The sequence below is a fragment of the Sugiyamaella lignohabitans genome, chromosome C (assembly GCF_001640025.1).
Source record: "Sugiyamaella lignohabitans strain CBS 10342 chromosome C, complete sequence".
Taxonomy (NCBI): domain Eukaryota; kingdom Fungi; phylum Ascomycota; class Dipodascomycetes; order Dipodascales; family Trichomonascaceae; genus Sugiyamaella; species Sugiyamaella lignohabitans.
The window spans coordinates 1422254-1436342 of NC_031671.1; the positions used below are offsets into that span (position 1 = coordinate 1422254).

The window sequence follows — 14089 nt, forward strand, 5'->3', positions numbered from 1 at the left end:
TGGGCTTGACTCTTGGAAGACTGAGGCCTGCCTCAGGCGGCTGGGGCTCCGCCCCAGACCCGGGTTGCTCCTCTCGCTGCGCTCGAGTCGTTGCATCTCCGGCCCCCAGCAACTCCTGCGAAGCAGGAGCAGCCAGGGTCTGGGGCGAAGCCCCAGCCGCCGGAGGCAGCAGGGGGTGCTACCCCCAGGACCCCGTTAGATAGAATATGGCCGGGGGAGGACCAATCAGCCTGCAGCTGGTGTAACATGACATGCATGGTTAGTGCAAGTGGGGCAACCACTCACATCCTCGGACGTTAACCACGCTGGGCTTAGCTTGTGCGATCTGTACAGACCGACGGACGGGGGGTTTTTCAAGGCCTGTTCGTACCTCGTCATGTCCACACGTGCAGGGAAAAACGGGGAAATCCTTGCACATTGCGCTGGACTCCAACGCAGCATGTTTTGTTTTTCGTGCTGCTCACGTATTGAATTGCTTTTTTAATACGGGTTCCCAGTATTTTGCTCGGTAAACTGACATCTATTTTTATTTTATTTTATTTTTCTGGATATTTTGTTTTTCTTCTTGTCTTTTTCATTTATTATATTTATATATCCCCATGGACCACTTCTGATTTAAGATAAACTGTATTTCTTAAATTTTTCCTTCTTGTTCGGTTTGCATCTGGCTGGCTTTCTTCAAGTCTTCACAGTTTCGTCTGATATAGACTGTGTTGCTGAAAGAGATTCGACTCTGGGTTCTCTTTTTGGCTCTCTTCCAATCTTGCTTTCAACGCGATCTGGTCCTCCTTCTCACACATTTCACAGCTCTCTGAAGATACTCGGTGCTAGCTGTTCATTTGTTTCATTCGATTCGTTTATTCTTCCATTCATTCAATTAATCAGTCAACTTCTATTGCCTCGTCTCGTCATATTCTTTCGGCTAACTACAAGGTTTTCTCATTTCGCTAGCTTTGGGAACATACTTGCACTTTCCTTTCTCAATATTGGCTAACAAATAAAATTTAAATTGCCTCTCTGGGATAGTATAAAAGTCTGACGCTACCAACCCGTTCTCAACAAAGCTTCTGTTCGACCGACTGAGTTCTTTGATTTGCAACCGAGTCACTCGACAAAAAATAGAGACGTATATTAACTCGACCCATCCGTCGGTTCTGACTACTCTGTACGCATCAGCTGAGTATTTGTTGACTGAAGAGAATCTGTCAATATTAACTCTACCAGCTAGTTTCTACTGCATTTGCTTCGCGATTTTTAATTATTTCTATCAGTTCTGTTACTAGTCTGTATCAGTACCAGTTCTCACCACTTCAGTACTCTATACACTGATTACTGTACAGGTTGCTGACCATAGTGTGTATCTAGTATCAACTACACAGATCACGAAACGACTGAGTAAAACAGATATACTCGACACGAATCCTGCAGCTCTGATCCTGCCTGATTTTGCCAGTTTCGACATAATCCACAATCAACACCCTCAACAACATCTCTAATACCCAACTCACACATCCGACCTCTCGGGAATGCTCTTAGTGTGACATCCATTCACCAGTTGATAACCTCTAGTACCAGATAAAATGATGTCTGCTATACCAGGTCAACTGTCGCCTCCTCCTATGGCGTCTACTCACATGTTTGGCCATCAAGCCCATGGGTTTGACCATCATAAACGCGGTCATGGCTCAGGACACGGGTTCCACAGCCAACGTGCCCACCACTATCTGCATGCCATTCACAGCCCTCTCCTCGATTCTCTAGCATATATTGGCACCACCATGTCGTTACTACTAGTCTACTCACTGGTGGTATACGGAGTATATAGTCTTGTCTGGACGCCAGCCAAGTCGCTTCTACGGACATTACGCGGTGACCGGTCTGCACCCAAACGAGCCAAGGTGGTTTCAGAACTGAAACTCGTGTTCTTTGTGTTATCATATCTGCTTATTGGTGCCAGCACTGCATTTGTCACTGGAATTCAAAAGTGTCGTAACTACCATTCTCTGACCTACCGACATTCATGTGCATCTCGCTACCAAAGTTTCCACTTGGCACTTTTTCTTGCCGTTGCCAACTTTGTAGCTGTATTGAACATCGACACACTCATTCCCAGTCGACAAGCCAAACGAGCCGACCGTTCCCTACTCAAACGGGTTCTAAGAGTATGTCATCTGTTTGTCAAATGTTACGCATACGGACTTCTAACGAACGCCGGAGCTGCTTATTTCATTCACCTGTGTAAAGTGAACTGGAAATGGCTGGCCCCTTCACAAGCGTGTTTCATCATCGACATGATCGCACTGGTTGTATTCCTCTACTACACAGCCGAGAAGTTCATCCGCGAAGCCCGACCACCTACCTCCACCAACACTGCGACCACGACCACTGGTGCCACGACAACAACCACAGCGGCCGCTGCTGCTGCCGCTGCCACGATCCTCGCTCCCCTCGAGGACGACGAATGTAACGACTATTTATTATTTATCGCTGACGACACGGACGTGCCTGTTTAACCCGCTCGCTTACGCTCAGCATCCTCGCATTTTCTAATTAATACTAATTTATTTCTTCATTTCTTCTTCGAGGGTTGTCCCCCTCCGGCAGCTGAAGCTCCGCCCAGACGCTGCTTGCTCCTGCTTCGCAGGATATCTAGCAGGGGACACCCGATGAAACGACTCGAGCGAAGCGAGAGGAGCAGCCAGGGTCTGGGGCGGAGCCCCAGCCGCCGGAGGCATGCCACGAACAGAAATAAAGAGCAGGTTAATTCCACTTGAGGCTGTTGAGGGTGTCTAGACGGTTGCTGTCGACGGCTGCCACGAACTCGTCGATGTATCCTGCCACGACTTTGGGTTGCACGAGGATGGCCCAGTGCTTTTCGTCGAGCTCGCGACGGTAGAGGTGGTTGACCCATTTCGGCAGCGTTTCCAGCATGGGTTGTGTGATGTAACGGTCTTTGGTCAGCACCACCACTTGTACGGGACAATGGGCATACAGTTCACGAGTGGGTCGTGGACGTCGGGATAAAATATTGGCTCGGTACAGACTCAGGCCGTTGAGTCCGTCTTGGAACCGGGTAGGTGATGCTGAAAGAGCCACACCTTCGTTCTTCTCGAGATGTTTTTGGAAATTGGGATACATCAGTCTCTTCCAGAACCATTCGGCCACATACGGGATCTGGAACACCAGAATATACCAGCTGGCTTTCCATTGCAAAAACACATTACGAATTCGTGCCCATGATAAACTGCGAATACTGTCTTTGATCCAAAACGACGTATGGTCTAATGATGGCCCGGAAATACTGGTATACGAGGCAATTCGGCCTTTTAAAGGATCGGTCGTCACGGAATGCCAGCTCTGAACAGATCCCCAGTCATGGCCAACAAGATGAAACTTCTGGTCCGGAATCAATGTATCGACCACCGCTTTCAAATCACGGGCCAATTGATCTAATTTATAGTCTTTAACAGCCTTTGGAACCTCGGATTTTCCATGACCTCGAACATCGTACGCAATCACGTAGTAATTGTCCTCTAATTCAGCAATCAAAGGAAGCCAGACCATATGGCTGTCCGGATACCCATGAACAAGGACCACTGGCACTTTGTCAGCATTGCCCCACGTGGTCACATTCAATTTAATTCCGTCACTGGCTGTCACAAACTGGGTAGTCATTTTGTTTGGTTGATTTTGCTTGTTGCTCAATTAATTAAATTAATGGGTGTGATAAGATTATCCAGGAGATGAGGTGATGAACAAAGTGGGGCCACAGCCCCCTTTTGTCTTATATGCACAGGCGCTGCATGGCCCAACCCACAGGGTCCGGTTATCATGCTGACGGCGGGGTTGCTGCTCAGGGGGTGGGGGTTGTGCCTCCGGCGGCTGGGACGCTGCCCCAGACCCTGTTGTGCTCGCTTCGCGAGCGGTTTGGGGGTGATATTTGAGAGCTGTGGTTATGGGGCGGGGTTTCAGGCCACTGTCAGGTTCAGTGATGCAAAGAGTGGTTTGAGTGGTCAGCGATCTAGTTTGCAGGTGATTTGGGGTATTTGCAGGTGATTGAGGGTGTTTGTAGGTGATTTGATCAGGAGGTGATCTGTGGTGTTTGCAGGTGATTTGGGTGTTTGTAGGTGACTGAGGGTGTTCGTGAATATTGCTCTTCCATTATTGAGGGCATCTGGCACTGAAAATGCCGATATTAGGTAAAAATGGGCCCAATTTTATCGCTCCCTCACTGATAGCGGGTGTAGAGTACTGTCCGCAGTTGATTACCTCTGTTGCTCCCTGTTGCTCGCTGCGAAACGAGACATCTCGGAGACTAAGGCCGCGTGCATGATCATGCAGAGAGATTCATTCAATGAACTTTCGATAGACAGATCATCACTGGACCCTTAGAGCAATTGCCAATTAACAAACTTGCTGGTGATTTATATATCGCGAGTAGTCACTTGGTTTGAGTACAACTTTTATTCAGAAAATTTTGTAGAGTACTGAAGGATTGGGAAATCCTCAGAAAGAGTCTTTACTGGCTGACTTTGACGCCAGTTTATGATTCGCGACCGAGCTTATCTGGTGTTGCTCGTGCTTAACTTGCGATACAAGCCTCTCCGATTTCAACTACTGGTCTATTCCTGGTCTATTGAAGAAAAGAATTGCTGGCTTCATTCCTTCTAGTATAGACTCCTAGTAAGAACTGATTATAGTTGCTTTTGTCTATTGCCAAAGGTTGTTGGGTGTGACTGGATCAAGTGAATACAAGTCGAAAATAAGGGGTAGAGTTGAACATATACTCATCTCATATTCAGGTTCTTGTATTCAACCATCCACTTTGATTATAACATACAACTATTACTCTCGATTATCACTTTAGTTTATTCACTGTCTACTTGGTACTGAAATTAATCTTAGCTGCAAGAAGAGATACTGAAATTTCAACTAGCTGATACAGCGTGGACTCCTAGTCATAAATCTCAGATATCTGTTTCTTCTAACCAATTCTACACACAAAATCTCTTGACATTGTGATATTACTACCAGTGAAACAACTACCCAGCCCGTCAGACTGATTATAAGTGACTCTAGCAAGAAAGAGACATCATTATTACAATGCAGCAATCAGAACATGAACGAAGAATCCGCGAAGTGTGGGAAACGACTCAAGAAAACCTCGAAACTGCTGTAGGAACAGCCTACTCGCGATGGACAAATGTTAATAATCACTATGTGAATCCAACTGTAGAGTCCATCAGCTCTTGTACAAGGGGTTGTTTCAGCTGTTTTCCAGATACTAGAAGAAGACCTGGCAGCCATCGAAGGAACTCGATGGACTTCTTTGATATGTATGATGAAGAAGGCGAGTTTGGCAGAGACGAACTTGATAGACTAATAAGTGAGGACCAGATTGACGGCTACGACGATTTCGGTCCTGAAGACCCTGTATATGAACGACAGCCCGAAGGCGCAGCACGACCAGGTAGCATTAATGAGCATTCAGGAGCCTCAGGTGGAGCTCCGGCTATTTCTCACGTGCTGAGAGATACAAAAAAGTCATTTCTATCTATATTTGGATCATTGATGCCATTATGGGCACAACCTCCATCATTACGGTACAAACCCTCAACAGCAGGATTAAGAGGAGTAAGACCAGCCAACCGAAGTCGGTCATCCACAAAATCGTCAGTTCAGTCTTCAGAAACATTCCGGTCTCGAACAGATCTATTCAGCGACGAAGAGTATGAAGACGCGCAGATGGTCAGCGACAATTTTGCTGCCGCGCTTGTGTTTGGTCGCAGTAGAGGCGGTACCATGGGCAGTCGGTCGTCCCTAAACAGTGGGAAAAACAGTGCTGACACAAAAAGCATCGACAGCCGGAGGTCTGACTCGACAAAATCAATTAGAGACCCTGCTGAATCGTCTGCGGCAGCAACAGCTGCTGCTGCTGCTAAAGACACGACAAAAGAAATATCAGAAGACCGAGGGTCCAAAGACGAAACTGAAGCATTAAAAACAACAACATCATCATCCGCATCTCTAACGACGACAACTCCCACCTCGACAACTGTAATAGAGATAGGAGCTACCGACGAAGAGCTCCGAGCCGAAGAAGCGCAAGCAGAGCTCGAAGAAGAGCGCGAGATCGAACAGAACCGCCGAGCTGCCCAAACTCTGGCCGCGAACAAAGGTCTCCAAGTAGCACACCAACCTTCTCCCACACCCTAGCACCTCCTCGATAGCTAATATTATTTATTCGCATTTGAGTCCTGCCTCCGGCAGCTGGGGCTCTGCCCCAGACCCCGTGGCTCCTCTCGCTCCGCTCGAGTCGGGTCGCGGGGATTCCCTGGTTGCCTCCGGCGGCTGGCGCTCTGCCCCAGACCCTGTAGCTCCTCTTGCTTCAATCAAGTCGGGCTCGGGAGTCAAAAGCGTCTTTTTCACAGATCACGAGAACCCCCTGAATCGACTCGAGCGGAGCGAGAGGAGCCACGGGGTCTGGGGCAGAGCCCCAGCCGCCGGAGGCAAACGGGGAGTGGATTAGTGAATATTATTATGGTTATAGTCAGAGAATGGAGATGTTTGAGACAAACAATGCGATACAATAAAGCGGAAAACATCAGCCCGCCAGCTGGAGGGATACATACAAGAGAATTACAAACAGCAGACTGGCGGGATCGGGGAAGAAGAGGGGTAATGGGCCACACCGGCAAAGGGGGAGAAGGAAAAGCAGGAGGAGGAGGAGCGGTGTGAAAACAAGTCTAGAACACGTATGGGATACAAACAAGCAAATCAGAGATGGCGATATTTTTAGTTGCCGAAATTGAAGCCCTGGCCCTGGGCTTGTTGTTGCACGCCGAACCCGAAACTGTCGCCGGCCGCTTGGGGCGCGAGGCCAGAGTCGTCTTCGACCACGTCGTCGGTCTCGCGGAAGTGCTCGTCGATGATATCGTAGGCTCGGCGATAGATAGCCTCGTTCTCCAGGTTCTGGCACTCTTGGATCTTCTCCATGCCACCAGCCTCTTCCACATACATGGCGTATTCGTTGTACGGAAGACCCTTTTCTTCCTGGTCGTGCTTACCCACCTTCAGAATATTCTCCAGACCGTCAAGAGCTACTTGAATAATTCGGTTGTCTTGAGACGACAGCAGGTCACATAATGGCTTGATACATCCCTGGCTCACAAGGTATCTGATTTGCTCGGGTCTCGTCAGTCCTCCAGAAGTGGCGTTAGAAATAGCCCAACAGGCTTCCTTACGGGTCTTGAAATCGGCAGTCGAAAGTAGGTTGATGAGAGGAGGAATCAGGTTGGCGTCAATAACGGCCTGGATCTGGTCAGAGTTACCAGCTGTAATGTTCGACAGAGTCCAACAGGCTTCTTTACGGATACTCTCTTTAGGAGAAGATAACAGTTGCAACAAGGCAGGAAGTCCCCCAGCATTAATAACAACCTGGGTTTGTACATCATCACCAGTAACAATGTTTCCAATCGAACGAAGAGCAGGAGTTTGAACAGCAGTGGCCTTCTCACCAAGCAGTTGAACAAGACGACGAGGAATACCGGCGTCAATAACAGCCTTGATCTTGTTGTTAGAACCGTCCGACAAGTACGAAATGGCCCAGCACGAATCGATCAAAACCTCGTCATCATATGAGAAAATGAGTTTGGCCAAAGTAGGAAGGGCGATTTGGATGGTTTCCCAGTCGGGTTGAGGGTCTTTACCACGACAGAAGTTGCTCAAAGTCCAGGTAGCATTTCTCAACAAAGGCATCTTCTTCGACTCGTTCAACATATTTAACAGAGGAAGAAGAGCACCTGCCTCGAGAACCGCGTCTCTACAAGTAGCAGAGTCTCCGGCAATGTTACCTAGAGCCCATACGGCTTGTTCCTTGACCTCGGGTTCGGGAGAATTGAGCAATTGGACAAAGTGTGGAATGGCGCCAGCAGCAATGACAGCAGCTGTTTGATTAGAAGAACCAGAAGCAATGTTAGTCAAAGCCCAGGCCGCCTCAAATTGCAGAATTGTATGGTTGGATTGTAAAAACTCGACAAATTTGGGCACAACGCCACATTCAATGACCTGCTGGATAGGAGGGTTTCGCTCCTTGGACAAGAGCTTTCTAAATTTGGTGGTGGCATCCAGTTGCAAATCGAGATCTTCTGAATATAAGTTTTGGATCATTACTGGCAATTCTTGAGATAATTGAACCTCGAGAGCCTGGCTGGCATCTGCCTCGTCATCATCTTCACTGTCACTAGTGCTGAGTTGAACCGCATTGAGATTTCGTCTTTTGGTCAGGTTCTCGTCTCTTTTGGCCTTTCTAATTTCAATTTGTGCCTCTTCACGTCTACGACGAAGTTCGTCGGCTCGGAAATGGCCACGGTTCTTGAAATTGGTTCTTCTGTGTTCAGGAATGAACCTCGAAGTAGCGTCGGAATCCATGGTGCCAAGTGTGTATAAACTTTATTACGCGAGTTTTAATCAGTGCTTATATTAGCAAAACAAACAGATGAAATTGCACTGTTCACAAGAAAATGGTGATGAAACCCTGGTTGATGACTAGATACTCTGATATTGATGATGGTGTATAGCAAAGTACAAGAACCCAAGCAGACGATCTTAGAAAATGAACTTTGATCTAACTTGGAATATCTCAAAAAAAATAAATAATCCCTGAGCAGGTTTAACTGTGTACTTCCCACTGGATAATTGACAATCGAAACAGAAAATACTCTCAAGTACGGGCTTCGTGTGTTGTGGAAGAACGCAGCGAGATCGGTAAGGTCTGTTTGTTTGTTTGTGTTACTGGCAAAAAAAGAGAAGAAAATCAAGTAAGATTTTTGCACACCACCCACCGACGGGCTGCCCTGCCGCCGCTGCTGCTGCTGCCATCCAAGCCCAACGCCAGGTTACTCCTGGTAACGAAGTGTTTTTGGGCCTGCAGTTGGGACAAATCGCCTCGCCCCGGCTCCTTCTTCGGCTTGGGTTGTCTGGGTAGGGGTCGGGTTTTGGGCCCGATGTCTGGGGTGACAGGTATCTGCCTCCGGCGGCTGGGGCTCCGCCCCAGACCCTGGTTGCTCCTCTCGCTTCGCTCGAGTCGGACGAGGGTGTGTCCAACTGTGATTTTTTTGGGAATCGGTCTGTTTAGGGATGAAATTCAGGATTATTTTTGACTCATATGACTGGCTTGGGTCTGAAACGCTACTGATTTATGTAAGGCTTTATCTACCACTTTTAGTTACCTGTTTAGGAAATGATGTACAAATTACCCCTGGATCCCCCCCTGAATCCCCTGAATCCTCTAACCCTCCTGAGTTTTTCGAGTTCTATCAAAGTTTATTTTTTTGAACACGAGATAGTAGGACGTGTTTTCCCTCTTAGAACTGCTCTAGAAAACTACCAGCAACTCGATTTGATATAGGTTCTGCCGAATACGATGTCTTGTATTTGGATCGTACATATATACCATATTATCACTGGTAATTACTGAATCATGATACTTTGTAATGTCCCTAACTAGCTTCAATTTCAATATAAAACTCGTCTACAACTCAATAGGTTAATTTTGATATATATCTCCTAAAAATTCCGGCAATTGCCCATTTTTAGGACTGTCCTCTACGGTACTAATTCCCAAAGTCAGAAAGGACTTGAGACATCAGAGTACCATGTTTTTTACTCTCATCTCACGGGCTCTTCTAACAAGTGATAACCATTTTCTTAGACGAAACTGTCTGCCGAGAACATCTGGAACATCACCTACAAACACCCTCAATCACCTGCAAATACCCCAGCTCACCTGCAACATCCTCAATCACCTCCAAATCAAATCACCTACAAACACCCTCAGTCACCTACAAACACCCTCAATCACCTGCAAATACCCCAGATCACCTGCAACATCCTCAATCACCTCCAAGTCAAATCCATACTTCGCATTGTAGACTAGGTCGCACCAATATTTCTCAACGGGTCAGAAGAAGCAACAGACTCACAGTCTACTAGGATGCGTCACAATAATATTAATATCAACAGTATTTAGTCAATCAATCACTAAATCTAGTTAAAAGTCCTATAAACAATATTGTTAATATTTAGCAGATATAAATATCTATATTTTAAACAAAATTGATATAGAAAATAGCCGGTATCGAGATTACAGGTGTCTATTCACACTAAATATGTGAGCGGCTTAGCTCGCAACAGCCATGAACGTATAATACCTCCTATTCAGATGTGATTTTATTTGGTGTCATCTGATACAGCCCAAAAGGTCTCATGCCAAGCCATTTATATTGCAGAGACAAATCTGGTAGGTTAATGTTTTTACATAATAGGTTGACAATGTGTGAGTTTCTACCATCTGCAAAACTGAACTGTTAAGATCCAACTTTTTCTGAGAGATATGTGCCAATTTTATTGCTCAACAAGCAATTCAATGATAACAAGAAGTCCTATTACAAGATTTTAAGTAATTTAATGAGCCCCTGGTTGCTCTGTCTAAGCTGTATAACTGGAACATTTAGAGCCACAGGAAGCTTCACGGATGGATCTTACAATCCTACTTTGAGATGAATTACAGTTTTTATATATATTTGAAAGATACCCCACAGTTTTAAACTGAAAATCTGCTTGTGAACAGAATTACCATACCACTGGGTCGGGATAATTAAAGGAGGGATGCATTGCAGCTACAGTAACAAAGTCCCTGCAGCAGCCAAATATAGAGCCGACTATTAGTGCAAAACCTCTTCTAAATTAGCTCTAAAAAACAAAGCAACTAAATAGCTTCTAGAGGGCTTTATATCGACTATAGATATGATCCTAGGTGAATATAGAGGTTTTAAGCTGTTTGATAAGAATTGTTACTAGGAAACAATGAAAACCAATTTTTTCATAATTAGGCACTATGGCCGAGCGGTTAAGGCGAAAGATTAGAAATCTTTTGGGATTTTCCCGCGCAGGTTCGAGTCCTGCTGGTGTCGTCATTTTTTTGCAGTGAAGATTTTATGCATATTTTTTTTTTTCGTTGTCTTTATTGACTTTTGACGTCGCTGCAGGTGAAAAGATAGCACGGCCAATTACCCAAAGCAGCTAGAGACTGATGCGATAAGCTCAGATACAGCAATCAGGTGATCCCGCACGTCTCAGGGGGATCTGTTCCCAGGAATATTTTCCGATATCGGCGGCTTGGAACACTGTTTCAAAATCCATAGCTCCTCGGGAGAACTCTGAGTCGAAAGTTTGTAAACCTGCCGAAACCGAAGACTGAACCCACGTATCACCCGGTCACAGAAGGTCCTAGAATGATCACAAACCGACTCGAGCGGAGCGAGAGAAGCCACGGGGTCTGGGCCGGAGCCCCAGCCGCCGGAGGCCCAAACCCCACCCCAGAAGCCCTCCGAAAGTTCCAGCTCATTGAAGACCGTTCCAGCAGCTTTCACACACAAACCTCATAACAAGCGATAAAACCTTCCAGAGAGTCCTCGGAGACGCCAGAGGACCCCGAAGCAGAGCGGTTTCAGGACGAGTTTCGCATGAGGGGAATCGAGAGTTAGTGGAGCAAATCTATGAACTCAATTGCATTTCAAGATAAGTTTATTGCATTGTTTATTGGGTACAGGTTGGTTTGCTAGGCAATGACCTCATTTGTCATTATTTGTCATTGGTAGCCCTGCATGTATCACTTTATGGGGGTGGAAGAGACAGGAAACATGCAGAATGCACTGGAACCAAGTGGCAGCATCGAGAATCATATTACAAGGTTCGAGTTCTTTCTTAACCATTCTTAACCTTTCCTCAGGGTTCTCTGCACGGCTGTAACAAGGATTTTGTTCTATTGCCTTCGATGTAGACCAGGGTCAGAGATGGCCAAAAAAACTCTATATAAGTGACCCAAGGATCCTCATTAGTTAGCATTTCTTGTTTTTTTTATTCTATCATCTACAATCAATTGAATTGAATTGGAGTTAATTAGATCAAGTCATTCAAAAAAAAAACATTCACACATACACATACACACACAATGAGTAAAGCTGTTGGTATTGATTTGGGTACTACCTACTCCTGTGTAGCCCACTTTTCCAATGATAGAGTTGAGATCATTGCCAATGACCAAGGTAACAGAACTACTCCTTCTTTCGTCGCTTTCACCGATTCCGAGCGTTTAATTGGTGATGCTGCTAAGAATCAAGCTGCCATGAACCCTGCCAACACTGTTTTCGATGCTAAGCGTTTGATTGGTAGAAAGTACACTGATCCTGAGGTCCAAAGTGATATTAAGCACTTCCCCTTCAAGGTCGTTGACAAGGCTGGCAAGCCCCAAATCCAAGTCGAGTTCAAGGGTGAGGAGAAGGTCTTCACTCCCGAAGAAATCTCTTCTATGGTCCTCACCAAGATGAAGGAGACTGCTGAGGGTTTCTTGGGTGGTACTGTTAGCAACGCTGTCATTACTGTCCCTGCCTACTTCAACGATTCTCAACGTCAAGCCACCAAGGATGCTGGTCTTATTGCTGGTCTTAACGTTCTCCGTATCATCAACGAGCCTACTGCCGCTGCTATTGCCTACGGTTTGGACAAGAAGTCTGATGCCGAGAAGAACGTCCTTATCTTTGATTTGGGTGGTGGTACTTTCGATGTTTCTCTCTTGACCATTGAGGACGGTATTTTCGAGGTCAAGGCCACTGCTGGTGATACCCACTTGGGTGGTGAGGATTTCGATCACCGTCTTGTCAACCACTTCGTCGCCGAGTTCAAGAGAAAGAACAAGAAGGATCTTTCTACCAACCAAAGAGCTCTTAGACGTTTGAGAACCGCCTGTGAGCGTGCCAAGAGAACTTTGTCTTCTTCTGCTCAAACTTCTATCGAAATCGACTCTTTGTACGAGGGTATTGATTTCTACACTTCTATCACCCGTGCTAGATTCGAGGAGTTGTGTCAAGATTTGTTCAGATCTACCATCGAGCCTGTTGAGAAGGTTCTCCGTGACTCCAAGATTGACAAGTCTTCTGTTAACGAGATTGTCCTTGTTGGTGGTTCTACCCGTATCCCCAAGGTTCAAAAGCTTGTTTCCGACTTCTTCAACGGTAAGGAGCCCAACAGATCCATCAACCCCGATGAGGCCGTTGCCTATGGTGCCGCTGTTCAAGCCGCTATTCTTTCTGGTGACACTTCTTCCAAGACTCAAGACTTGTTGTTGTTGGATGTCGCTCCTCTTTCTCTTGGTATCGAGACTGCTGGTGGTGTCATGACCAAGCTCATCCCCAGAAACTCTACCATTCCTACCAAGAAGTCTGAGATCTTCTCCACCTATGCTGACAACCAACCCGGTGTCCTCATTCAAGTTTTCGAGGGTGAGCGTACCAAGACCAAGGACAACAACTTGCTTGGTAAGTTCGAGCTCACTGGTATTCCTCCCGCTCCTCGTGGTGTTCCTCAAATCGAGGTCACTTTCGACATTGACGCCAATGGTATCTTGAACGTCTCTGCTGTTGAGAAGGGTACTGGTAAGTCTCAAAAGATCACCATCACCAACGACAAGGGCCGTTTGTCCAAGGAGGACATTGAGCGTATGGTTTCCGACGCCGAGAAGTACAAGGAGGAAGATGAGAAGGAAGCTGCTCGTATCGCTGCCAAGAACGGTCTTGAGTCCTACTCTTACTCTTTGAAGAACACTCTTTCCGAGGAGAAGTTCAAGGAGAAGGTTTCCGAGGAGGAGAGAACCACTCTTGAGAAGGCCATTGACGAGACCATCTCATGGCTCGACAACAACCAATCCGGTGCCACTGACGAGTACTCTGACAAGCAAAAGGAGCTCGAGGGTGTTGCTAACCCCATCCTCATGAAGTTCTACGGTGCTGAGGGTGGTGCTCCTGGCGCTGCTCCCGGTGGTTTCCCCGGTGGTGCTCCTGGCGGTTTCCCTGGTGCTGGTGCCGGTGCCGCTCCTGGTGCTGGTGGCGACGGTCCTACTGTCGAGGAGGTCGACTAAACGGTTTCGCCCTGACTCTAAAACTTTCCCCAAGGGGTCTAAATCTATTTTCTTTGTAAATTTGCTTTTCCTGTTTAATATTTATGTTAGGAGTTAATAAACTATATCATTCCT

General features: G+C 46.5%; 4 protein-coding genes and 1 non-coding gene across 5 annotated transcripts; 3 read left to right on the forward strand and 2 right to left on the reverse strand.

Annotated features, from left to right (window-relative positions):
• Positions 1-2760: 2760 nt before the first annotated feature.
• On the reverse strand, positions 2761-3675 carry AWJ20_4144 (uncharacterized protein; the record flags this gene model as incomplete). The annotated part of the gene is made up of 1 exon (XM_018881203.1): positions 2761-3675. One exon carries the CDS (start codon positions 3673-3675, stop codon positions 2761-2763), a length of 915 nt encoding a protein of 304 aa, XP_018733816.1.
• A 1428-nt stretch (positions 3676-5103) lies between these two features.
• Positions 5104-6216, forward strand: AWJ20_4145 (uncharacterized protein; the record flags this gene model as incomplete). Its single annotated transcript, XM_018881204.1, has 1 exon — positions 5104-6216. One exon carries the CDS (start codon positions 5104-5106, stop codon positions 6214-6216), a length of 1113 nt encoding a protein of 370 aa, XP_018733817.1.
• Positions 6217-6795: 579 nt separating this feature from the next.
• Positions 6796-8430, reverse strand: SRP1 (karyopherin alpha; the record flags this gene model as incomplete). Its single annotated transcript, XM_018881205.1, has 1 exon — positions 6796-8430. One exon carries the CDS (start codon positions 8428-8430, stop codon positions 6796-6798), a length of 1635 nt encoding a protein of 544 aa, XP_018733818.1.
• Positions 8431-10891: 2461 nt separating this feature from the next.
• Positions 10892-10973, forward strand: AWJ20_4147 (the record flags this gene model as incomplete). Its single annotated transcript has 1 exon — positions 10892-10973. It is a non-coding gene; the product is annotated as a tRNA-Ser (tRNA).
• A 1040-nt stretch (positions 10974-12013) lies between these two features.
• Positions 12014-13975, forward strand: SSA3 (Hsp70 family ATPase SSA3; the record flags this gene model as incomplete). Its single annotated transcript, XM_018881206.1, has 1 exon — positions 12014-13975. One exon carries the CDS (start codon positions 12014-12016, stop codon positions 13973-13975), a length of 1962 nt encoding a protein of 653 aa, XP_018733819.1.
• Between the last annotated feature and the right edge of the window lie 114 nt (positions 13976-14089).